We start from the raw sequence: 27,950 nt of genomic DNA, 5'->3' as shown, positions 1-27,950 counted from the left end.
TTACTTCCTGAAATACCACCCATGTTATAAATTCAAGCCAGTCAAGGGGCAGAGTGCTAAAGAATTTGTTTCACTAATGAAAAAGTCTAATAATTCAATTTAACTTTTCTCACTAGAATAAGACCTACTCATGGGAAGTTTTCTTGTTTTTTTCTTTTTGTGGTTTTAAATGTCCTTTTGGTTCATTGAGCAAGCTGAATACATTCCTGATAAATGTACACCACTGGACAAAGGATCTAAATGTTGAGATTTTACTAAAGTTTCAGGTTGGTATAATGTTCCTACTAAGTTGTGTTTCAATTAGATCTTTCCAATGTCATGGACAAAAAAAGACAAGGACTAATATGGTCCTAAAAAGAAAGGCAAAATATTCCTAAAGCTGTAAATTTATGAAGCTTCTCCCACTTTATGCATGTATAGAGCTTGTTTTAGCCACTGTCAGAAGAAAAGTTTCAGTGTAGAGGTCTACAATCCAGATGAACGGTTCTACATTTCCCTACATGAAGTTTAGCTATTTCCTGTGTAAAATTATAACCACAGACATTAAAATGTAGCTCTCAGATCTGAAAAGGTCTTTATTTTTTAGAAAATGGATTCCAGGAAGGTTAAAAAGCAAAGGTATAGGTGCAGAATTGAATGTAGTCATTCAAAGCATTCAATTAAGAATATGGCAATATAAATACCTGAAAAGCATCTCTTAGGTGTTCAAAACAAAACGTGTATGTCATTCCTAACTAATCTCAACGTTATAGCATTTTCTAGACAGGAGAAAAACAGTTAACATTTGAAAGTCCTGAAAGCTTTTTCCTTGGTTAATTACATTAGATGGCTTGCTTTTGATCAAATTCCTTCCTTTTTAAACATGGATAAAAGCATTACATAGGTCCACTGTTAAACAGACAACATGTTGCAAATTATTTCTGGTATAATGTATTCCAACAAAGCTTAGAAAATAAAAGATGTTGCGGTGGCTTTGGACTAAGTTTAATAGTCATCTCCTCTGCTGACAACTTCTTTACATGTTGGACGCAAAAGTATGGTATGTTCAAACTGTGCTGTGTATGATCCCTTAATGTCACATAATGGTGGGTATGGATCTACAATGCCCAAGTCACACAAATTCTTCAGAGCCATCAAGTATTTACTTTCTCCCAAGCGATCCAACCATCTGCGGCAGAAGGCAAGGGTGCCAAAGTTTTCATTGATGACATTTAACAAGTGTTTTGTTCTTGGAAGCCTAAGAGGAGAAAATACAACATTAATACTAGGCTAAAAAGTTACCAAAATTCATTTCCCCCATTAAGGAAAACTCAAACTGTAGCTGTGGCTTTACGTAGTAATTAAAGTTCAAAAAACTTTTGGTTGCCTCTTTCAACATTCAAAAGCCAGGATATATAATAGCCCATACCTAATCATAGATAGCAGCTGAATAGGAAGCCAGCTGAAGGCTATCTTATGTTTGTTTACGTGTCTATGCATGTGTGAAATTCTCCGTACAGACTCATCAACAGTATTATGGTGGGAATTTCCTCTTTTGTGCATCAAGCTGAAATACCTGCACATAAAGTAGCTGTAAATCTATCCTAACCATTTATCCAAAAAGATTTTTTTTAAAGTAGGTAAATAGTAAGAACAAAAATCTAGAAATGCCAGCAAAATGATAATCTCTGAAATTATTACGATTATTAGAAACTGGACCTATAGAAAATACTTGCTTATATCATTTTCATCTCAGTTAAAATTACTAACAGGCCAATTTCTTTGCTGTATTATAGAAATCCACAGAACTTATTGTAAGACAATAAAATTGTCTTTACCACTGTGAATATGTGTCACATCTTGAAAATGCTGTTAACTGGGAAGAGTAACTCACTAGTCATATAAAAATGAGTCTCTCACCTTATTGGCACATGTCCAACATCAAAATTTTTCATGTAATGTGAACATTCCATATCATCATGAACAACGCCTTTTCCTGTGCTACCGAAGGTTTCAATGGCATATACTTCTCCTTCCTAAAAAATATATTAGGGTCAAGGATAGACAAGAAAAATTCAGAACTAACCAAATTATCATTACTTTAACTTCAGGCTGAGGTACTCCCTACTTCATATAAGAAACAACATGAAATATCCCGGCAATCCTTACCCACCTTCCCCTGCTTTATCTCTAGAACTTTTCAGTTTGTGTCCTCCTATTAGAATGTAGGCTTTAACATGGGCAGGGAATTTTATTTTGTTCACTACTACTTCCTCAGTGCCTACTCAAGAGACTAGCACCTACAAGATATTCAATAAATACTCACTAAGGGTTGAGTAAACTTGACATACCCAACTTCCACAGCTGATTGAGTCCTGATCTGGCTAGACACAATTTGCACTCACATGGCCCAATTCCTGTCAAGGTGAGTATGGATGGCAAGTTCATTTTGCTCAACATACTATGTATTCAACCCTCACTAACTTTAGTTTGGAAAAAATCAAAATCAAAATGCTTCACAAAGAGCAGTATTAATGGCATACACACCTCCATTCTTGTTGCCTCTCCTCCTTTTACAATGGGCACTGTTTTCCCAGCATGTATTCTATATGGCCCAATTGAATGTCCATTTAGATTACGGATTGGTTTCACTGACATGACATATAGAAAAAAAAAACGTAAGTTATTCAGGGTCTCTAGAAGCACAAACAGATCTCTTGGCCTTTAGGTATAGAGTTCAAGCATTTATTTTTTTAAAAAAGATATGGCTCTACTAAATAACTTCACATTAAGGTAGTTAAAATACAAACCTGGAAAACTAATATAAAAAGACATTTATTACAACGTTACTGATTAAAACTAGAAGGGAGTAAGGGGAGATGGTGGAAAAAGAATAAACTATGTAATGAGGACACAATGAGGGTCATCTAAGGAGGTACTGTTAATAAATAAAAGTCGAAATGCCATGTACATAATGATTACAAACATGAACATTATGAATTTTTATGGTTATGAACTAAAAGGTAATGCAAAAATGAGGACTCTGTGTCAAAATGATAGGATTCTGAAACCTTAATTTTATTACGTCAACATTTCAAATGTTAAAAAAGAAAGTCTAAACAATGCTAAGGTCCTGAGATCAATGATAGAATAAACAAATTGTGTATTCACACAATGGGACACTACTCAACAATAAAAACAAAAAGCTAAAGATACACTGAACTGAAATAAAACCTAAAGAACAAATGAGCAAAAGGCAGCACAATTACACATATACTGTGCAATTCTATATATATGGAATATATATATATATATATATATAGTTCAAAATTAAGCATAACTGTATTACTGTTTAGAAATACATGACTGGATGGTAAAAGGCATGAAGAAAAGCAAATGCAAATACTTTAGTACTCGAGACAGTGGTTTAATAGAAGAAGGCTGCTGCAATTGGGAAGGGCTATATAGGATGGGGGCTTCTGGAATGTTGGCAATATTCTATTTCTCGATTGGTAAGGTTACATAGCTTTTATAATTGTGTGATTGAAGTCTTATGTTGTATTTTCACTGTTTACTGTATTCCACAATTTTTAAAACAGGTTTTAAAAAAAACTAGTCCTATAGTGCTAGAATCCTCCCTATAAGCTACCTTTCTTCTAGGACAGAGTTAGGTAGCAAGGTTTTTTCAAATCTGTAAAAACCGAAACAATGACAAGTATGTTACAAATTCAGGGGGTGGTACAGAAAAATAAAACTCTCAACTGGCTCTTCAAAAAAAATCTTCCTTCGGGGTGGCCGGCTGCTTAGTTGGTTAGAGCTCGATGCTCTTAATAACAAGATTATCGGTTCGATCCCCACATGCGCCATAGTGAGCTGCACCCTACACAACTAGATTGAAACAACTACTTGACTGGGAGCTGATGGGTCCTGGAAAAACGCATTGAAAATAAATAAGTTTTTTAAAAAACCTTCTCATATAAATGATAAGCTAAATTTATTTAAAATTCAGCTAGTGTTACTATTTCTCTAAGACGGCAAACTGCGCCCACAGGCAAATGAAAAACCACATTTAATTAAAAAAAATTTTTTTTCTTAAAAAAAGATTTTTAAACAAAAAATAATTTAAATAAATAAATAAATAAATAAAAGCTAACATATAACCAAGTTACACAGAAAAAGCAGGGCAAAGGGGTATCCGTTTTTATATTATACAGATTTGAGCAATAGGCTAATTATTCTGGGACCAATAGCTGTGAAGGTAACTTTGTAATTCTATATCTTCCTGCTCAAGGTAAATAAAATCCCTCCCTTGATGGCCCAGTTCTGTTATGTGGTTTTTGGGAATTGCTTCTGCAAGTTCAGCCTACCCATCATCCATTTCCTCATCTTCCCAATGTCATGATTTGTCTATACCCTTTCTGCTTAAACTAGTAAAAGTGAATTGTCACCTTCAACTAAAAGCCCTGATCAGTACAATAACTGATATCAAAAAAGGGGTGCCAAAAGACTAGAACCTCAAATGTTATACTTAGTGGCAGATAGTAAGGATTACAATATTGCAGGGTGAGATTATTATGTGGTGACTGAACTATCACCTAATATATCTTAAAAGGCAAGCCAACCAAAGTTGAATTAGGAGAAAATAGAAGGGAAGATGATTTGAAAGGGACTTGAATAACCATTGGGATGGGAAATGACAAATATGTGTTGAATATTTATAAATGTCAGGCACTTTCATAAAATTTACATTTCTAAACAAAACAAAAAAACCCATGATATCATCAATCTTATTTCAGTCAGAGCCTTGTGTTCTTAGAGGTTAGAGGATTTATTTAAGATCAAAGATAGACCTGCCAGACCCCAAAGCATGTTTTCTTCATTATCCCGTAACCCCTCCCATGCAAGTATGAGAAGCCTTAAGACTTTTTTGATTTGCACGAACGTTCATAGGATTAAAAAACTGCATGAGAGCAACAAGAACAGGTACTGTCAGGTCTCAGAGGAAGAACCACTTTTGCAGTTGGTGGAAATACAATGGTTTGTAAGTATCAACAGCATAATGCAAAGAATGCTGAGTGATGTGAATTTACTGAAGGGCGAGGAAGCACGACAATTGCCACTCAAAGGACTATAAAGGAGAGATGGGATTTGGTTAAAGGAAATGCAGGAAATATTCTGTAAGTTATTTGAACAGGGGTTACAGAGAGCAACAAGTCTATTAGACTAGGAAGGATGGTACCTAAAGAGTGGTCAGATAGATACTGGGAGTCAGAGAAAAATGGGCTGGTGAAGAGTACCAGAGCACACAGGTGACTCTGGGACTGTGTACCTACGGCAGTGGCTGGGAAAGACCAGGAGGCAAAGGGAATACAGATTAAAGGAAGGACACACAAGGAATTACAGTGGTACCTCGATTTTTAAACGTCTCCATTGACGAATATTTTGGTTTATGAATGCCGTAAACCCGGAAGTAAATGCTTTGGTTTTTGAACACGACTCAGAAGTTGAACGTCACACAGCTTCCGCTGCGTGCAAGACCCTGAGGCCTAGCTGTCGGCTGTTTTTGAACGTTTCAAAACTTGTGGATTACGTTCGAAAACCAAGGTACCACTGTAACTGACCTTTAAATTTTGAATTCAATTTTGAATTAAAAAAAAAAATAAATTGTGGGAGTCATCAATGGAAAGGGCCTCTGGCATCTCTCTGAGCCTTGCTTAGACTAGTCTCTGAAAACCTAGTCTGTGTTTTGGCCACCCTGGAATAAATTCCCAGATGTCTTCTTATCTGTTACCAGAGGAGCTTGGAGACAGTTCCCAGCTAGTGACCACATATTCTTACCATGAGCAGGTCCTTTTCTCATTTCCCCTCTTTATAGTCCCAAGATGTAAAGATGAAGAAGCTAACCCAAAGAAGTCTTCAACACTATTTTTTAAAATTAATTCTGCAAAGGTCACATGCATTTCAAATAAAATACATTTTTTTAAACAACACACCTTGGTATGTCTTCCCATCTATTTCAACCTCATAGGATTCCATAACTTCTTGGATGGCCTCACCAACATCACAGAGACGGACATCAATTCCAGCACACTTAAGACAGAGTAATGTATACTTTGTTATTCAAAGCATAGAATTTTACAGCAACTTAACTTCTTAATATTTTAAAATAAGGACAATCAGAAAAAATGCCTGGCACATAACTTCCGCTATAAAAACCTTTGGAACATTAATATAATTATATAATTACCCACTGAAAACCCTAAGGGCAGTGGGCCAGTCTTACATAGCCCTGAAACATTAAACAGGCTATAATGTGCTCCAAATATGTTTAATGAAATGGTGCTTACAGTTCACGTACCTTTATTCCAGTGTTAGTGGCATCTTTTACAGCTTTTAATAATGTATCATATTTGGGATTAAAAGTGACAGTAAAAGCACAGTCAATAATCCTACCTGAAAGAGAAAATTCTTCTTTAAGCTTACTTATCAGCTAGTCAATTTATCTACTTCATAGCATCTACTCTATTGATTACCCTTACTAGTTAACAGGAAAATAAAATGATGAGCTCAAATGAAAGCAGAACTCCAAGTACCCATAAAGCATTCATAATCAAAGGGGGGAAAAGTATAAATAAGTTACATATAAAGGTTTTGGAATGAAAAGATTAATTCCAGGGTAAGTATATATTACTTCAAGACAGCACCAATTCAGTATTTAGGCAGTTGCACAAAAATATAAACAGAAACAAATCAAAGTGAGAAAATCCTAGGGAACTAAGAAATAGCAATGCAGGCAGAGAAAATGCGTAGGTCTACAAGATGTTAGCCATCAGTCCAGCTTCTCTAATTTAGTAAAACCGCAGGTAAGTATTTAAGCTTTGCTTTCTCACCTGTTAAGTGAGATTAAAAAGGTACTTATAAAATAAGGCTGGGGGAGGGATTTAGAAAAGTTAACAAGTATATAAAAGGTTAGTAAACTTAAAGGTTCTCAGTCAGCACTTGCTATTATAGAAATAAATGCCTGAAAGTATGACCTGAAGAAATGTAAGATTCTATTTTTCATGCCTTGATATAAAGGGTAAACCTCAATTACGTTAGTTTTCATTATACTCCATTTAGTAGGATGCTTTAAAGTAAATCTCAAAATCTGCCTCACTCTCGTGAAAAGTGAGGCATCAAGAAGAAATTTTGGGATTTCAGTTATCTATAGCCCCATCCAACAGAGACAAAACTAGTCTTTTAGGGAGAGAGTGGGGTGAAAATTTCGAAGAACTCACCACTTATATGTGTTCCAAAGTCTATCTTACAGATATCATCATATTGTAATACTGTTGTGTCACCAGCATTGGGAGTATAATGGGCAGCACAGTTATTGAGAGAACACCCAGTAGGAAATGCCAATCCTGCATTTAATCCATTCTCTTTTATTAGCTTTCGTGAACAGTCTTCCAACTTTTCACTAAAAAATAATACGGAAATTTGTTTACTTTTTATATTTCATATAAGGTACAACCTTGCATAACATACAACTCTTAATATTCAGCAAGTTAACTAAAACTTAAATTACTTTCTGGGAGTGATGTGAGCACTTTCTGAACGTGACTAAATAACTGTTCTCTGAAGCTATGAAAATAGAAGCTCATCTCTAAAAGATAAAGAATTTAATTCCACTAGAAATCTGGAGAAACAAAATGACACAATCCATTTTTAAATTAGTTTCCTAGGAAGAAACATTCTTGACTTAAGACACATTTAAATGCTGATTACATTTATTTGCTCAATGCTACATATTTTGAAAACTGTCTGAGAGAATTAGGTTGCCTTTTACAGCTAATTATTTCTCAAGAGGAAAACTGGAGAAATAATTGCTTTCATTAGTTTCTTCACTGCATTATAAATGTTTTGTGTCCAAGAATTTTAATTTAGTATGAATTGCTAGATAGCAAAGTATTAGATTTCTAGACAGAAAATAAGAATCAGTGATGTATACATTTGCACGAGTGTACGAGTACAAAATATGGCTGAAGTACAAATGTCCTCTTATGGTTTTCTTGTTACATCAATATTACAAGAATTTAGAAGACATTTCTAGAAGCTTCATTTAAAGTTTCAGCAAAGTAGAAATGAAAGCCAAACATTACAATTGAAAAATCAGCTCTTAAAAAAAGATTTTGTTTTTTATCATGTTCTTACAAAAACAGATTCCTTTTACCAGATTTCTATCATTGTCATCCCAGGCTTGATCCAGCTCATAACATATTTTCTAACTTGTCGATGTGCTTCCGCAGCTTCTCGAAAATCATTCCAAATCTCTTCACTAGCTTGATCTAATGCTTTCTTTTCTTCGCTTGTAGTTCTCCAAGCAGCTGTTCGCCTTTACAGTATGCATAGCATAGTATTAGTCATATAAGAAACAGCATAACAAGCATAAAAGCTGAGAGATAAAAACATACTAATAAAATTGAGGTAAAACTATTATATACTTAGTGTCTTTCACTAAATGTCAGCAAAACTTCTGAAATACAAGTAGCCACACACCTGCAATCAAGTTAAATAAAATTAAACCTTTTCTAAGAATCTTAGGGGAAAATATCCTCAAGTGAAATTCCATTCAGTCAGAGGGACCAATACCCTGCCACAGAAAATAACAAAAGGAGAGAACCAGAAAAGTCAGAAAAGAGTCCTAGAAATCAGTAGGTGGAAGAAATAAGTCACCCTTCCACCCAAGGTAATATATATACACATTAAGAAACTTCAAAAGAACACACCAAAAATTAGCATTTAACTTCACCAATAGGGCAGACACTAATCCAAAGACTTTACCTGAAAATCTACATAAGCCTTCCTCAAAGCATAAAATGTTATGACTTTTGCCGGATTTTTCTAATTGTACGTATATATTAAAGGTAATCTTCCTTGCAGGACATGGTTCACATTTTAAAACTGCCAGGAGAAACAGATTTTTACTGTCAGTATCTGGGAATGAGGAGATCTACTGGTTCCCTTTAAGGAGAGTATTTTCGTAACAGTAACTGTATTCAAATGACAATCTTTTTAGAAGTTAAAAGCTTTCACACATTCTTAATAAATACTGAATATACAGTTCACAATTCAGTGATCACTGAGGTATATAAATTATACTTAGTATAAAAGTAATGTCTTCAAGGAATTACTCCTACTGCCTTAGAGCTAGTGGCTGGCAAACTATGGCCTGCAGGCAAATGCAGCCTGGCACTTGTTTTGTAAATAAAATTTTACTGCAACAGTTATGCCAGCTCATTTACATACTGTCTATAGCTACTTTCTTGCTACAAGGGCAGAACTGAATAATACTCAAAGCTTGAAATATTTACTATATGGCCCATCATAGAGACAGTTCACCCAACTGCTCTAAACTATAGGCCCCTATGTTAAGACACCAAAATTCTTTCTGAGTTTTTCTGCATGCCACTATTAAGTTCATTACAGTTACTTTGTACTACAGCAGCTACCTGTGTGCCAACATCTAGCACCTCCAATTTGCTACAAACACCCAAAGGAGCTGTTCTATGTGAACTTAGTGTACTTAAAAAGCATCACAAAGGCTTCTCTGGCTTGTTTTCTGTGAGGAAATGTATTTTGGATCTATCTACTGATTTTATCAGTTAACTGAAATATTACAGTATCAGTTTAAGGTGTTTTAAACTTCGTAACTACCTAAATGCGTATGAATTACTTTTACAGGGACAGTGAAAACTCAAGAGGCAACTTTTGATCAAAGTACTGAAAAGAACACCCTCAGGCTAGAATAGGATAACTTAAAAAGGGGGCGGACGGGAGGCTCAGTTGGTTAGAGCATGAGCTCTGGGCAAGAGGGCTGCCGGTTCAATTCCCACATGGGCCAGCAAGCTGCGCTCTCCGCAACAAGAACGAAGTCAATGAGCTGCCGATGAACTCTCGGGTGGCCAGATGGCTCAGTTGGCTGGAGCGCAGGCTCTCAATCACAAGGTTGCCTGTTCGACTCATGCAAGGGATGGTGGGCTGCGCCCCCTGCAACTAACAACTGCGACTGGACCTGGATCTGGCCTGTGCCCTCCACAACTAAGATTGAAAGGACAACAACTTGACTTGGATGAAGCTGATGAGTCCTGGGAAAAACACTACTGTTCCCCAATAAAAAGTCCTGGAAATACACACAGTTTCCCAATAAAGTCCTGTTCCCCTTCCCCAATAAAATCTTTTTAAAAAAAGATACTTAAAAAGTATATTCAAGATGTGGCTCATCCTTATTTTTCATCCGCAATACACTTACCATACTTTGTCATGTATAATGTACTTTTTTGCCCAAATTGGTGAGGGAAAAATAAGGATGTGCATTATACATGGGTAGTCTAATTGTGTGTGTGTGTGTGTATATGTATATATCTGTGTGTGTGTGTGTGTGTGTGTGTGTGTGTATAAATGTTTTTCTTTTATTTAGGCTTCTGAATGAAAAGTTTAACTCTAGAAATCAATAACGATATCATATGCAAAATAATACCCTGGAATACGATAATCAGTTTTGTTGATCTTACGATAAATATGAAATGAAGAAGAGGTCTTGGCCTTCTATGATGCATAAGTATCGTAAATTTGTTACTGGTACATAAAAATTCTTGTACCTTGTATCTGTCCTTGTGTTTTGTTATGATTTGTTACATAAAATTTCTTGTACCATAATCTGTTTAAAAAAAAATGCTAAAATTCTTTTATAATACAAAAAAAACCACCCAAGTACCTAAATGTAAACAAATAAAAATTCGAATTAAAAGAAAAGATTTTTTTCCCTGAAAGTTTGGGCCAAAAATGTGGGTGCGCATTATGCATGGCAAAATACAGTAGTTGCTCACTGCTGTGACAGACAAGTCACAATCTCTTGACCTCTAGCTGTAACTCCAACCCTTTCTTCCATGAACCCAAAAATCTTTCCTGGGAACCAAGAACCCAAATGTTCTAAGACTAAATTATTTTCAGGCATAAGAGTACTGGCTATACTCTCAGATCAATTTTTAAACAAAATACATCACAATTCTTCATGTTTTACATGGGCCATAATTCTGGCATACATACCACAGCCACACCTGGTAGTATTAGATATGATAATTTGGAGAATGTTGAATTCTTAGGAGATACTTGAAGTTTTTAGAAATGAGGACTCAAAATAAATGACACTTATTTTACATGGCCCAGGCAAAAAGAAACAAAAAACAGTAAGAAAAAAACCACATACATATACACAGATAAAGCACATATGGTAAAATGTTAAGAACTGTTTAATCCAGGCAGTGAATTCACTACCTTTAAATCTTTTTGTTTGGAATTCACTACAAAAGTTGAAAACAACATAAAGATACTTATCCTAACATTGTTTACAATAGTAAACAACTAGAAATAAACTATGTCCAATAAGAGAGGACTGGACAAATAAATTATGGCATGCACACAGACGTGCAAAATTATTCAGCCATTCGAAGTACCGGGGGTTTCTTTACTAACATGAAAACAAATTTTAAAAGCAGTGCTCTTTGCAGTATAGTTCTATCATGAAAAACATTCCCAGGTATTTATAACAGACATTTATATAGAGAGACTTCAAAAGAAGAAATACCAGAATGTTAACAGTGGTTTTAATTTATGGGCAGAATTAAGGAGATTTTTGGTTTTTTTTTTATTTTTGCTTATCTGTATTTGCTAACTCTTCTATAGTGAATATGTATGATGTATTCTGTGTAAACATTTTTTCCCCAAAATATTTTCTACTAAATTTAGAAATAGATATTAAAAACTTCAAAATAATTCTTCATTCTACTTCTAGAGATCCACAATAAGAGAAAAATCAGATCCAATTAATATACTATGATGTTCACCACAGATTTTTTTTCTAATGATGAAAAACTGAAAGCAGTATAAATGTTCAAAAATAGGGAAATAGCTAATAAATTTATGCTAGATAACAGAAATAGAATAGCATTATGGCCATTAAAAATGTTTCAAAAATTTTTAATAACACAGGAAATGCACACAAAATGTAATTTAGAAAAAATGGTAACAACCATCATAGTAAAAACTGATTCAGACCAAGATTACCTACGGATGCTACATGCGAGGAGGACGTGCATAAGGAATGAGGTATTTATATATTCACAAAGTAATCTTCCACAAATTAGTAATTATAAGAGGAAAAAATTGTATTGATACACTATAGAGAAACTGGATAATGCGTTATCCAAGTGATAAAAAATGACATCGTGCCTCCAGATGTGACAACCCTAAAAAGGACACAGTATCTACTTATCTAGTAGTCCATGCAAAATGCATAACCTACTCTCAAATAGTTCAGAAAAAATAGTATGTATACAGATTCACCAATATAACATTTGACTTCTATCTTTCTATCTTCCAAGGAGAAAATAGAATGCTATTTGTATAATCACACATAATATGTATAATTGTCATATTCCATTGAGAGAATAAAAGAGACAAAATGTTAAAGAGAATCTGAGTTAAAGGTATGCAGGAGTTCTTTGTACTATTCTCAGATTATGGAACTATTTCTATTAAGAATGGAATTATTTCAAAATAAAAAGTTAAAATAATGTATTCAACCTGGGTGGTAGTTACATAGGTGAGAGTTCTTTGTGATAATTCATGAAATTTTCAGTAAGTTTATTAAGAAAAACAATAAGGGCAAGATACAGAACTATATTTAATATTTTACCAAATCTGTAAGACTATTCTGATTTATTTGCAAATAATCAAAACTAGTTTTATGAATGTCAAAAAATATTGAGATTTATTAAAAAGCAAACATAACAATATCGTAATTTCTTCTGTATTTCTCCAGGATAGCACACAGCATTGCTTTCAATTTTTAAGAAAAGTATTATCCCAAGAGATATTATAATGTATAATTAACATCTTCCACTATTGTTTCAAAAACAGAAGTTATTCTACCAATATAACGTTTAATTTGCAATAGAAAATGATAGTAAAAAGGAAAAAGTAGTTTTTAAGATTGATGAAATCTCAATATTTTTTCTTTTATAAAACATTACTTTGAGTGTTCCACCATTCCACCATATTCACAGCATTAAAAATATTAACAATCTGTTAACAAACATAGGAAACCAATGGCTTTCCTACACGAGCAATAAGCATATAGAAATGGAAACAGAAGCAAAAATATCTTGTTCACATCAATAACAGTATCATAAAACACATAATAATAAATTTGACAAGAAGGGCCATGAACTACCTTAAAAAAAATCAAAGTGGGGAAAATATATCATGATACTGGATAAGACAATGTGACACAACTGTCATTCTTTTTAAAAACAAATACATAAATATAATGCAATTCTGATCAGAATTCTAACAAGCACATTTTTCTGTGGGTATGTGTGTTAAGACTATATGACTGAAAAAGAGCTAAGAAAGAGTATAAAAAAACTGTGGTTGGTTTTATGTGGCAGAGGAGAAAGACTGCCTTATCAAATTATCAAAATATAGTTTCTGATATCAAATCAAAATTGTATTAGCATAGAAATAGACAAATCAAAGGAACAAAATAAATAATAAAAAAACTGGTTCCACTATATGAGAATATACAGTTGACCCTTGAACACCTACCCACATAGTCGAAAATCCGTATATAACTTAACTCGACCCTCTGCATGCGCAGATTCCCAATCATGGATGGAAAATATGTAGTACCATTATATGAGAATATTGTATATGGCAAGGTGGTCATTCGGTTCAGTAGGATGAATTATTTAATAAACAACTCCAGCACAACTGGCAATCCATTTGGAAGAAAATAAAATTAGTGTTCCCAACCTTACATGAAAAATTCCAGACCAATTAAAAATGTAATAAAACACAAAATAAAAAGTTTGAGAAAATCTAAGAGACTGCTACGAACCCAGAAGTACAAAATATAAACATATACTGTATATAATAAGTAAAGCTTCTGGAAGCGCAAAAGAACAAAGCCAGCAATCAAAGATGCTCAAAATCACTAGTAGTCTGGGAATCATAAACTAAAGTATTAAATATTCTTTGATTCGGCAATCATATTCCTGGAAAACTGTCACATAATAAAAGTGCCAGCACATAGGAGATACACACATACACACACACACACACACACACACACTCAAATGTATGTGTGTGTATATATATATATATATATATATATGAGAGAGATATTTACTGCAGAATGGTTTATAATGGCAAAAAATATTGGACACAAAGGGAATGCTCATCTATTAGAAAATGGTGGAATCAAGAATGGTATATTCACATCATGGAATATTATAAGGCCATTCAAAAGAATTACAGAGCTATTCTGACTGACTTGGAAGGACTTCCAAGAGGTAGTACTAAATGAAAAAGGCAAGGTGGAGGAAACTGTGCCTATGATTTCATTTTTGTAAAACAAACAATGACCAAAGCACTCTTCTTACATAAACAGACATAGTTTACACGTATATGAGCATAGAAAAATATGGAAGGCTACCTGCTAGGTGCTTACATGGGTCTGGAAGGGAAGGAAGAGGGAACAAGCAAAAAAAAAAAAAAAAAAAAAAAAAAAAAAATTATATTTAAAAATAAATGTGATCGCATCATATGTACTATGAAAATTTATGAAATTAATGTAAAGTTACGTGTCTGTGACACTTTAAAACCAGATGCTTCTGGGATATTGACTGATGAATTCAATTTAAAGAAAACACACCCATACCATAAAATTCCACAACTTTGCAGTCTTATTCTGTAAGACTGGGGTAAAAAATATAATAATATCATGTTCTTTTCTAATTTTAAAGAAAAACAATGCCTTTACAGTTAAATGAAACAATGCTACAGTAGAAGCTTTCTTAACCAACTATTGCAACCACTCAATTAAGGCTCTTGATACCCTCTGTAAAACATACTGACCAATGCCCACTGTGTTCTGAATTATTAGTGAGTAACAGGCTCCCATTCTTGAATGCAGCAGCTAACCACCTACTTACTGCTTACTATGTGTCTGCTACTGTTCTAAGTGTTTTACATACATTATTATGTCTCACAACAACCTTATGAAGTGCTCCTTTTGTGGATGAGGAAATAAAACCAGACATAAATTACTTGCCAAAGTCACAAAGCTAATAAGTGCTAGAGCTGGAATTCAAAAGCAGATAGTTTAGTCCCAGCTTCCATGCTCTAAACCAGTCTGCATAAAGCCACTATGAGTGTCTGCTGACCAGCTGAAATGTATCCGTTTAGAACACTTCTAAAAAATCAGGTGATTTGTTCTCAGGCCTGTGTGAGTCATCTGTACTTATTACTATAATTACATACTTTAATTATATATTACATAAAATAATGATTTCTATGAAAACTAAATTGACTACTCAGAAAAATCTCAACAAAGGCAAATCATCAAAAAATACTTCTGTCAAATCAAGTAAAGATAAGAACTGTAAATGGTTTCAGGAAAAAAAAAAAGTAAAGATACAGAGACCAGCCCTCAGATCACTTAGTTCTTGCTTTTCACAGAAACTCAAAATGGAATAGACTCTTGGACAATGCATTACGGATACAGCTTATGGGGGGAAAAGTGGAATCCAATGCAAATCCATGCTCAAATATCAAGAATGATGAAAAACAAGTGTTTGTTTTAAGTTAACTTTTATCATTAAAGATTTTTGTAATATTTTTTTTGTGATCCCCACTTTAACAAACTATTTTTTTATTTCCGACTAATCAAACTACTACTGGTCCCAATCATTTTGGATAAGAGGGCTTCTACTGTATCTTCTCTGCAACCAATTCACAAGCTTTTATTAAGGTAGAGGAGCAAATTCTAAGAAAAATCAAATCTGTTTTATTGCTAAGCCACAACTTTAATAAAGTCAAACTGGAAGTTATTTTATGATCCTTACCCATCTTGTGTGGGTGGGTATTCACACTCTTGTCCTTTGGGAAATACACCGTTAGGATACAGGTCACATATTGGAACTGAGGGAGGGTCTGTTTGAACTTTTGCTGTGAGATACAAATAAAGCATTAACTTCTGTAGTTAAAAATAAAATTAAGCAGTTATAATTACAGTTTTTCTTAGTTCCTAATGGTTGTCGTATGTCCTGATCTTAAGGAACCTCCTTGCTGTCATCTTACAATTAAAAACACTATGCTGGTCCCCTCCTCTCGGATTTACTATTGCTTGGGAATAAAAATATTCAATTCCTCAGAACTCCATTATGTATTTAAACAGTATATGCCTTGGCAGAAAGCACATTTCTCATGTTTTTGTCTTCATTTACTATACTGGAAAAGGAATAACATATAGAGGCTGACTTTCACAAATGAAAATCAAAAAAGCAACAAGAAAATGAGAAAGAAATCCTATAATAATAAAGTAAAAATATAAAGCTTTTATGTATTAATAAAACAAGTAAAAAACTTACTTCAATGGTATATTAGGTATAAAAGTTAAGAGTATACATACCCAATACTAAAAGACTTTAGGTAACCATATACAAATTTACAGATACTCAAAAAGTTACAATACCTACGAGTACATTTTAAAGACATTATTTCCCAAGCTATATTCTAAGACACCAGTGTTTCAAGATGCTTTTAAAAGGTACCTAGAGATTTGTCTTCTAAAGCTTTTAAAAAATCTATAAGAACTAGTTGTATAGTTCTTATTATATGAAGAACTACCTTTTAGTAATGAATGCTGTATCCAAGGAATGTCAATAAGTTGCGTGAGTTAATTTATGCAGTAATATATGCCTTTCAATGTATACCTGCTGCATTTACCAACTACAGAGCTGAAGTATGTGGTTTCCCTTTGGTTATTACTGGTCTTACGTTATTGATTTTTGCCTTAAATTTTAGCACATATTTTGCTTTTTGTTCTGCAATGGGGGAAAAAAGGATGTGTATAAGTAAAAATGACTGTTTATTGAGCCAAATCATTTATCTATGAAACCATTTTTTGGTTCCCTCCTTCAATCCAAATGCTCAATATCATGAGCATCAACTGGTTTTCCCTCTTTATATAATGTTTAAAAGTGTTCTATGGGCAAGTAAACTTGGAAAACACAGTTTCAGGTTCCTCCTAAGAGAGAACGTTATAATTTAAAATAAAAATAAAAATCTTAGCGGTCATCTAATTTAGCCTCACATTCAAATCTAGGAATCCTGTTTCACACTGACATTTGGCACTGAGCTCCTAACAGTGGAGGAAGTCACTATCTTCCAAACTAAATCCATTCATTTTGGGAGAGCTGTAACTGTTAGAAAGCTCTTCCTATACGAATCTGTTTCCCTATTACTTTCATCTGTTCATTCTTGCTTGATTCTTTATAGTTTAAAAATTTTACTTTTCATTTCTGATGCCTTCCTTTCTATGATGAGAAACCATTTGAAGAGATATGGTTCTTAACACTTTCACCTATACTTGCAATCTTGAATTTGTCAATGTTCCTTTTAAGTTGGTTCTACAATTGACTTATATTAAAAGTCCAAAAAGGTATAATTAGTATAAGACTATACTACTGATTCTAAAAATCCTATTGCTATTGAAAAGTTAAGACTCCTTGCTTTTTGGTTCACAAAGAATTAGCACTCCAATCCTTAGAACCCTATCACCCTGTATTAACTTGATATATGCCTATTATTCAGCTTGTTAATATTAGCCAATTGTCTCAGTTTTTCCAATCTTTTGAAATACTAATTTTTGTCAAAGTATTATCTCATCACTCTCAGCATTATCTAATCTACAAATCTGATAAAGATGCCTTTAATATTGTCCACAAATTATTAAGACAGAACATTTAAGAGACTCAAAATGATCATTAGAGAAAGAATAAAGAATCTGTAATCAAAATATCAAGAGTTGAAATCTAGCCTTTACCACTTATTAGTTGTGACTTGGACAAATGGCTATATGTGCCAAGCCTCAGTTTTCTCATCTACAAAATGAAGAAGCAGATAAAATTTTGGATAACCTTTGAAAATTATAATGTACTATATCCAATTATCTAAAACTATGAATAATTATAATAATCTGTACTGCTGTTATCATTATCATTTATAATTCTCTCTTTATAGATAAAGAAAATGAGGACAGTGAACTGCCCACACACATTATTTCGTTTATTCTAGAAGTGATTTATGATAGCTTACAAGGATATCTAAAATAAACCAATAAGAGACATATTCAAAGTAAATTAGAGAGGCAAGAATCAAAAAACGGAAAAAACAAAACAGAACCTGAAATAAGGCTAATACAAAACTACAGATTTGGCTCTAAGGACCAGTAGCCAAACAAACCAAACCAAAACAAAACAAAACCTAGGTTATTTGCACAGTTCATGATGTTTCTGAGACAAAATAATAACTACTCAGCAAAAACACAATTATTCTTGATACTAAGACCAGACAAAAGAGAGTGCTCATAAAGAAGTATAATGAACAGTAAGTTTAATAACATCCTCAGAGGAGGCATAATAAAGGCTGATGGCATCATACTAAAACACCTGTCAGGGTGGAAGAATTCAACCAAGAGCAAATAAATACAAAGCAACTCTTTAACATTCCTCCTTGCTTATCTACCTTCATTAGGGATCAGGTTTAGAGCATTTCAAGAAATAGATATCTCGCAAGCCATTCTTGGGTAATACCATGTCTCACAGGCACACTTTTAACAATTTTTGAATGGAGGAAATATGACATCATAATTCCTAGGAGATTCCTGTAATGCAAGTAACCTATGTTCATTAAATACAGACTATGCTAGGGGCAGAACTAACATCCTATGAGTAGAAGAGTCTAACAAGCACAGATACCTGAATAGAAAGAAAGCTATCCATCTCTACTTGGAGACATATCAGGGGAATGGCTACAGAGCCAACATCTTTCTTAATAAATAATTTAAGTTTTTCTTTCAACACGGTGATAAAAAATGGAAGTTAAGCCCCAATATTTTGATTCCTAAAATTTTAGCCTGGAAGATTTTAAAGGAAGGTATAACCAGAACTCTGTGGCCCCCAACAGTGCAAGAGGCATTCAAGATTAGAATTTTTGTGATTCTTAACCCAACCTTTATCCCCCAATACTATACAGTCTCTCCTTAGTATCCATAATAGTTTCAGGTCCCTGAAAATGTTTGGTTATGCCATTTATAGAAACAAAACACAAGTAGGATCATATTTTAAGTGAATCTGAAACAGTGCAATATAAACATTATTAATAAAATTTCACCATATGGACAAATTTTAAATAATGGGATTCCGCATTAAATATTCACAAGAATCTCATAATTTCAAAGCTGGCAAGTGAACTGCAAACTTTGTTTATCCTAACCACTTAGTGGCACTTTAGTCATTCCCGACAGAATTATTATTTGAACTATTCAAATTTTAAATTATAAAGTTTTTAGGAATTCATCCCTAACTTGCAGGAAAATGTAACCAACTTATTATTAACATCCGTTAGCTGAATTAACAGCCAAAAATAAACGCCATCAAGATTGTTAAACCAAAGTACTTGCAAAACGGTTATGAGTTTCATTTCACTAAATTCTATCTCTATTATGCCTAAATTTATTTCCCTGACATATACCGGGATCCTAAGCAACTTCAAACTTACTGGTCAATACCCACTTCTAATCTGTCAAGTAAGATTAAATTAGGATACTAACGTCCTCTCTTCTTCTTTTTCTTCTTCTTCTTCTTTCCAGTTGCTCCGTCTCCATCGCCATCTCCATCTCCATCTCCATCTAAGAAAAGACAATTTCAAGTACATATTCATTTAAAGCTCATAAACAGAGGAATGACGCAAGCACAAAAGGACAAATGTATACACACACACACACACACACACATACACACAGCATCTTAAATAGCATGACAAAGTTGACCTAATATTCTTAGAATTTTGTATATTGCTAGCTTTAAGTATCAGAACTGATTTGTCAAAACAAGTAACAAAAACACTAGTAAACTTTACTTTGACTTACTCTAATAAATGTTGAATATTTTTAAGAATAAAAAAATGTATTAAATAACATCATTTTTAAAAGCTAGGAAAAATAACTAGTGTTAGCTTAATACCAATAATGACTATGTGGCTTCAAATAATACTAGCTACAGTTCACACATGCTTTGCAGCTGAACACTTGTATTTCCTGACCTCATGTGAGCCTCATATCAACCCTATAAGGTAACAAGGAGTGTTTAACGGACATGCCGAAGATAATCCCAACCTTATGGTAAATGGCAGAATTGGACCAAGAATATATCACCTGATTCTTAACCCAGTGTGCGGTATTTGGGATCTCATACTTTCAAGCATATTTTCCTGCACAGTTATTACTAGAGAAAAAGTTCTCCCTCTGGGTCAAATTGTACACAAAAATCAGAGGATGTAATTACTTTTCCTAGGTTCAGAGTTCTCAGATTCTCTGATATCCAAAAATGAGGTTTAAGAACTATTTTGAAAAATAGTTGGCAAGAGTACCCAAAATAGCCATGATCTGCCCGTCAGTTTTTATAACAATCTTCTATGCCCATACCTTTGAACTTTGAGAGAAGATAAAGGATATTATTACGGCCAAGATTAAATAGTGACTTAAAGCATTTTAAATAAAGGTATCAAACATAGACTTAAGTGTCTGAATTTCTAAAAATGCTACTTAATAAATTTCAACAATCATTTCTCAAGTACGCTAATCCACCCATAAGTCAAACTGCTATGAAACAGGAATGAATAGGATGTTGTCTCAATTAGAAGTTGACAGTTTAATAGTATGCCCACCACAGAGTATTCTTTTAAATGTTTCACCTAATGGCAGTAACTCATGATTAGTATCAATAAATTCAGATAGTGAAATCCATACCCATAAAATAATGTGAAATGACTGCTTACATTTTCTGCTCAAAGAGCTCCATTTTTATTTCCAGACTGATAAGTAGGGGCCTTCATAGAAATTCTCTCACCATTCTACCTACTATAGTCTTCTATTATAATTATCACACAAAATTGTAATCACTGGCTTACACTGACCCCTAACTCATCTGTAAGCTCCTTAAGGATTAGACACCATTTCTTAAATTAAGCACAGTGTCAAGCACGTAATAAATATTCCGTCTATTCAATAAATGAATGTTCTTTTATTTTATCTTGTTTGTATTTATTTTTACCTAAATGAGAAACAGGAAACAACAGTTTAGCAAAGAGAGAGGTAACATGATCTACAACTTTAAATGGGTTGAGTCATAGGAAATTGCCAGTATTTGACTTTCAAAATTGTAATTTCTTATGTTCAATCCTATAAAATAACAAGAACACAGTGGAAACACAAATATTGCTGACTTACTCATTATTGGTTTCTAGGTTCAAAAGCCTAACAAAAATAACATGAAAGATTTTTGGAAAACACAACTTTCACTTTCCACATATGTCATATAGTTTAGTTCACATACTCTGTACTACAATTTTAACAGTAACCTTCTTTATTCATCAAATAAACGTTTGCTGAGTTCCTAAGTGACAGGCAATAGGAAGAGAATAGTAAACAACATAGTCTTTGCTCTGGATGAACATTCAATATCTAGCAGACTGCTACATACACTAGATTCAACCCATGCTTCACGATGCACATCATTTTACATACACACTAAAAATCCTTCCAGCTTTGTGACCTTGGGCAAATTATGTAGCCTTTCTCCGTCATGGTTTCTTCATCTTTAAAATGGGCTAAGATGAAACTTCTCTTTGATACTCAATCCTCCTTCTGAGGCTAATTACTTTATCCAATACACAAGGTCTGTATTTAGTCAAGAATAACACCCACCGTTTATTGAACTCTTGGTGCCAGGATTGTGGTAGAGCCAGGATCTGAATATTAAACTATGTATGTTTATAGTTCTACCCATCATACCATGCTGCTATTTAGGTTTTTACATGGCTTTCTTTCACAACATCCCAGGAAATTTTTAACAGGCAGAGGCTGTTCACATTTATTTGAGTCCAAACCAATTAATATTTATTGAATAACAATTCGACATCCACATGCAAACAAGGTACCTCATCCTTACCTTGCACTATATACAAAAAATAATTCTAAATGGAACACAGACCTAAACATTAACAGCTAAAAATGTACAAAATTTCTTGAAGAGAACATAAGAGAAAATCTTCATGACAACAATTATTTAACTTTTTGGATAAAAGCATGACTCATAAAGCAAAAGAATAAACTGGACCTCATCAAAATTAAAATCTTTTCTGTTGTAAATACTAGCACAGGAGAAAATATTTGTAAAACATGTATCTGATAAAGAACTTATATCAAGAATATATAAAGAACTATTACAATTCAATAAGATAACAAACAACCCAGCTGAAAAATGGACAAAAGATATGAACACTTCACCAAAGAAACATGAAAGGCAAGTAAAAACATGAAAAGATGTTCAACATCATCAGTCATTAGGAAAATGCAAATTAAAACCACAGTGACATACCTCTACACACCTATTAGAAAGGCTAAAATTTTGAGACTAACAACACCAAGTGCTTATGAGGATCCAAAGTACCCAGTACTCTCCACCACTGCTGATAAAGGTAGGAATGCAAAATGGTACGGACACTTTGGAAAAATCTGAGTTTCTTAAGAGGCTAAACATACACTCAACGTATGACCCGCAACCCTAGTCTTTGGTATTTACCTAGAAGAAATGCAAACATGTCTACACAAAGACCTATACGCAAATACTCACAGTAATAGACAAAAATTGGAAATATCCATCAACTAGTAAATGGATAAACAAATTTGGAATACCACTCAGCAATAAAAAGTAATGAACTACTGGTATGCAACAACTAGATGACTCTCAAAAGTATTATGCTGAGTAAAACAAGCCAGATACACAAAAAGCTGTATATTATAATAATTCCATTTATATGATATTGTAGGAAAAAACTAAAGGAACAGATATCAGTAGTTTCCAGGGGTCAGGGTGTAGAGCAAGAGAACTGATTACAAAGAAGCACAAGGAAACTTTTTGTGGAGGTGGAAATGTTATACGGAAGTGGTTGATATTTTGGTTGTGGTAGTGGTTACGCAATTGCATACATTTGTCAAAACTCGCCATACACTTAAAAAGGTGAATATATAGAACTTACATCAAGAGTAAACCCTAATGTGGGGCCGGCCCGGTGGCTCAGGCAGTTGGAGCGCCGTGCTCTTAATGCCGAAGGCTGCCGGTTCGATTCCCACATGGGCCAGTGGGCTCTCAACCATAAGGTTGCTAGTTGGGACTCCTTGACTCCCACAAGGGATGGTGGGCTGCGCCCCCTGCAACTAGCAATGGCAACTGGACCTGGAGCTGAGCTGCGTCCTCCACAACTAAGACTGAAAGGACAACAACTTGCCTTGGAAAAATCCTGGAAGTACACACTGTTCCCCAATAAAGTCCTGTTCCCCTTCCCCGATTAAAAAAAAAAAAAAGAGTAAACCCTAATGTAAACTACAGACTTTACATGATAATGACATGTCTGTGTAGGTTCATCACTTGTAACAAATGTGGCACCACTCATAAAGGATGTTGATTACGGGAAAAGCTATGTATGCTTGGTGGTAGGGGGTATATGACAAATCTCTGTACCTTTTGCTCAACTTTGCTGTGAATCTAAAACCGCTCTCAAATGTAAAGTCCACTTTTTAAATGAATGAATATTATCCTAGGCAAATCATATCTTAACAAACCTGACTTAAAATTGTATTGAATGAATTACCTCTATCACATTGATCACAGTTAACTTTTCACACCAATACCCCCAGTATCAAACACATCTAAAATTAAACTCAATATCATCTTCTTTGCCTGCAAACCCCCTCCCCCAATCTCTTAACCAGTTCTCCCCTCCCTATTTCACCATGTGAGTCAACAGCACCAACATCTGTCACCTAAGTTCAACCCCTGGAGTCTACTAAAGCTTCTCCTTCTTCCTTTTTCCCAGATTGAAAGTCTTCAAGTCCTTTGAACTCTGCTTCCCCAACCACTGTACCATTGGACCCTTCCTTTCCATTCTCATTTTTGCGCACCAATTTAAATTGCCATTACCACGTCTGTGCTTTGTTAAATGGTCTCCAAAATGATCTCCCTCCCTACCTTTTCTGTTTGTTTCCTCTTTTCTAATAATCCTGCACATATATGAAGACTAAATTATTTTTTCATAATTCTTCTTTTAAAAATGCTCAAAGGCTCCCTTAATAAATCTCAAATAGCCAGTCTGCACTGTTACTATACTTTGAATACTTTCTCAGTATTGTTCCACCCCCAAATGGTCTTTTTTGTTTGATTTTATTCAAGTCCCATTCATTCCAATGAGCTTTCCTTCAGCATTTAGCCCACAATTCCACCTCCAAATTTCAATACACACTACCGCAGCTTATCTTTTCACCTCTATGTTTTCTCTCCACCACGCCACCAGTTTTCCTTTAGAACAAAGATTCTGAAATACCAGCTTTCCACCCCCTCAGAGACCTCTCATACCAGGTTAGTAGTACTGGCTGATATTGACTATCAAAAAGAATTAGGAAAACAATTAGCCCAAACTGGAGGAAACTACTAATATTCTTAACGTCTTCTTTAATATACAGAAGATTTCCAATCTGACAAGCAAGTTTCCCCTTCATTGTCAAGAGATTCATACAACTTTGCAGAGATGCAACGGACCAAGGCACACTCAAGATCAGCACTGTGATATTCTACACATAGTGGGTCTACAGCAACCTATATTAATTACCTTGAATTTATAAACCCCTTTCTTGTTAAAGACCTCAAAGTATGTTCATAATCTGAAGTATAATCAAAGGTACAATGGACAAAATTTTGCTTAAGGAAATGGAAAAGCTAGTGATTCCTTGAATTTTGGTACCTTTTCCACCAAATTTGGACTATAAGCTCCTTAAAGGCAGAGAACATCTCTCTAAAGGAAAAACAACTCTACATTTTCCTAACATAATTATAGCACAGTATGTATTTGTTGCTAAGGGTTGGAAGGCATAAGCCCAAGGTGGCTTGAGGTACAGCAGTAGGTTACAGCAGTAAATAATTGAGAATGGGAAAGCCGCAATTCCGCTTTGCCAAAAGAAATCATATAATAGTATAATAATAATCACTCCATCCATTGTCTTACTGATAGCATCAATTCCTAGAATTCCAAGAATTGCCATCTTTAAAGAAATCTAATAGCACCAAAATACCACACAGAGCTAAGGTCAGAGAATTTATAATAGTTTAGAAAAACTCCAATATGCTCCTTTGAAAATAAAGAAAGGCAGGTTTGGTACAAAGAGTAAAAGGAATAGACTTGGAATCAGGTGCTAGGTTTGAAACTCTGGCTCTAGTCTACACATACTAGCTGTGTCACATTGGGAAAATCACGTAACTATCATTTCCTGAGAAGAGCACCTACTTTTGTTTGTGAGAGTAAAATAAGAATGCATGTGCAAGGATCCTAGGCTAGTGCCTAATACATATTAGTTGTTCAATAAATGTTAAATAAACAGTCCTTCAGTTTTATAATCTCACCCACTTCTTGGCCTTTTACCAAGTATATTTTTAAAAGTTAAGCAGTCATTCAATATATCCAACTTTTTAAAGAGTTGCTAATAAATACCTTTTCCTTTTTATCTGTGACATTAATTGCAGCTTTACTGTCAAGAAAAACATCAAATAATACACTATAAGGATATATAAGTAGATTTTATTTAAAGAATGTCGTATTTTCTTGCTTTTCTTAATCAGAAACATCAAATTAATGATTTACCTTCATCGTCATCATCTCTTTCTTTCTCTTCCAATGCTTGTCTTTCCAATTGTCTTGCTACCTCATCAACTGAGGCTCCTGATTCTTTGTCAGGTTCCTGTGGCCCTGCTGATAGAATACAATAACATAAATCAAACCTAATAGATACTTTCCCAGTAGAGTATGTTCTAAAGATACTGCAGAACACACAAGTCCTTTCCTGATAAATGTTTAGGAAACAAAAACAGAAATATTATTGTGATCATAATAGAATTTATTTAATGACAGAGAAAAATCTTCCATATCTAAGTTGTATTGTCCATTCAACAAAATATTACACTTTCTCTCTGTAAGCAGCTAAAGGATAAACAAAAATGTGAGTTGGTCCCTATCCTTAAGTAGTTTAACTTTTTAAAGTATTTAACAATTAGACTACAATACTTTATTAACCAAACAGGTACTTAACGTAGGCAGTAAGTAATGAAGGCCTTAGTTAAGAAGAGGATTTCTGTTGGACCCTACGGGCTTTAAGGATTCATGAAAAGAGAAGTTGTCAAGCTAGACTGGCTAAAATCAAAATAAACAGAAAAAGACATTCCATTACTAAAAAGCAAAATTCTTGAACAGCCAAGCAAAAGACCAGGCCCCTGCTCTGGAAGTGATTACAATCTAGTCAGAGGATCAAGATTTTCATGCAGAAAGAGACACCATTACCAGGTAGCATATAATGATGTGACATTCTGGCTACTTACTAGAGAGAATTCATAATGGTTGACAGATACATTAACATATTAAAAATACATTAGGGTCAGTCTGCTAAACACCTTACATGACAAACAGAAGTTTGGACTTCATCTGAAAGCCAGGAAGAGCCAGTAGCCTATGTCCTGGGGCTAAATTTTGTTCTGGAAGTATCCCAGCACCTACAACTCTTCCCCTTCAACTCCCATCTAATCAAAATTTCAGAAATTTTTAGAATTCCAACCTCTCAACTCAACGTTCATCACTTCTGGCCTCTCCATTTTTCATTCATTCTTTCTGTGGCTGACTTTAATTAAAACAGGTACAAATAATTTTTCCTAAAATGAAGGACCTGGTGCAATGAAAATAATGACTTCTCAAAATAAAATATTTACGTTCCTAACTCATAATCCAAGTACAAACTTTCACCTGTTTCCCTTGCCTTACCAGTGGATTTAGAGAAATTCCTCAGACTATCCTATCTGGACTGTCTGCAAATGAAACATAATTTAAACCTAAAAGCTCTAAAGCTTGATGATGCTGTGGGATTTGCAGGTGAAAATTCACACCACCACCACACATTCTGCAATTACAACTCAAAGTGACATGAGTGCGTGGTCATACACACGCCAAAAGTGCGGCCCACAACAAAAATCCCTCTGTGATCGGGGATGGAAGGTGTAGTCAAGGCACTAGGACTTGCTCACTTCAACGCCACCCTGAAGAAAATAAGGCCCAGGATGTTCCAGCAGAGAGGCGGCTGTACGGGTCAGAATCAGATTTTTGAGGAGGCCAAACCGAAAAGGGGGTGGTAAGGATGGGCCCCGTGCACAGCTTCATGTCCGTTACACCGTCCGTGTGGGGGATGAGTTCCGGCAATATAGAGGCTCGGGCCTACTGACCCCAGAGCTACCTCACAAGCAGCTGAGGTACCTTTTTCTCCCCCACCTCGCCCCCACCAGCTTCCACACAGGACGAGAAGCCGCGTCTCCCTAGTACTGGAAACCTATAGCCCGCCCTTGACACACACTCAAGTCCTGGGAATCAGTCCAGTCCACGGCTCCAAGTCCCCTGTCCCAGTCACTCCCGCCGGGCCTGAGCCGAGCCGTTCGGCCATCCCTGGCGGTGACTAGGAAAACACAAAACCCCCCTTACCTGTGGCAGCCCCTTTGCTCTTCTTCTTCTTTCGTCTTTTTTTCTTGGCTGCCTCCTCGGCCGTAGAGGCAGCTCCCTCCTCCCTGTCGTCTGGATCCAGGTCGCCATTCAGGTGGCTCCCGGAGGACGCTGCCTCCTCCACGCCCGCCATGTTGCCCGAGAGAGCGCGAGGGAGTGAGACAGAGCGCCGACGGCCCGCTCCTTCTTCACCCACCTACACCAGCGACGCCGGAAGCTGC

At 34.9% G+C, this 27,950-nt stretch overlaps 1 protein-coding gene across 1 annotated transcript; it reads right to left on the bottom strand.

Moving 5' to 3' along the window:
- Positions 1–557: 557 nt before the first annotated feature.
- On the bottom strand, positions 558–27,950 carry METAP2 (methionyl aminopeptidase 2). The gene is made up of 11 exons (XM_074326173.1): positions 27,712–27,950; positions 25,837–25,944; positions 19,697–19,774; positions 15,927–16,029; positions 8,192–8,353; positions 7,257–7,438; positions 6,338–6,432; positions 5,973–6,069; positions 2,527–2,630; positions 1,900–2,015; positions 558–1,237 (listed from the first exon to the last, which is right to left on the bottom strand). Exons 1-11 carry the CDS (start codon positions 27,860–27,862, stop codon positions 985–987), a joined length of 1,449 nt encoding a protein of 482 aa, XP_074182274.1. The 5' UTR covers positions 27,863–27,950; the 3' UTR covers positions 558–984.

This window comes from Rhinolophus sinicus, linkage group LG02 (genome assembly GCF_036562045.2).
Source record: "Rhinolophus sinicus isolate RSC01 linkage group LG02, ASM3656204v1, whole genome shotgun sequence".
Lineage (NCBI taxonomy): Eukaryota > Metazoa > Chordata > Mammalia > Chiroptera > Rhinolophidae > Rhinolophus > Rhinolophus sinicus.
The sequence above is the reverse complement of the archived record's forward strand: the minus strand, read 5'-3'. Positions and strand labels throughout refer to the sequence as shown.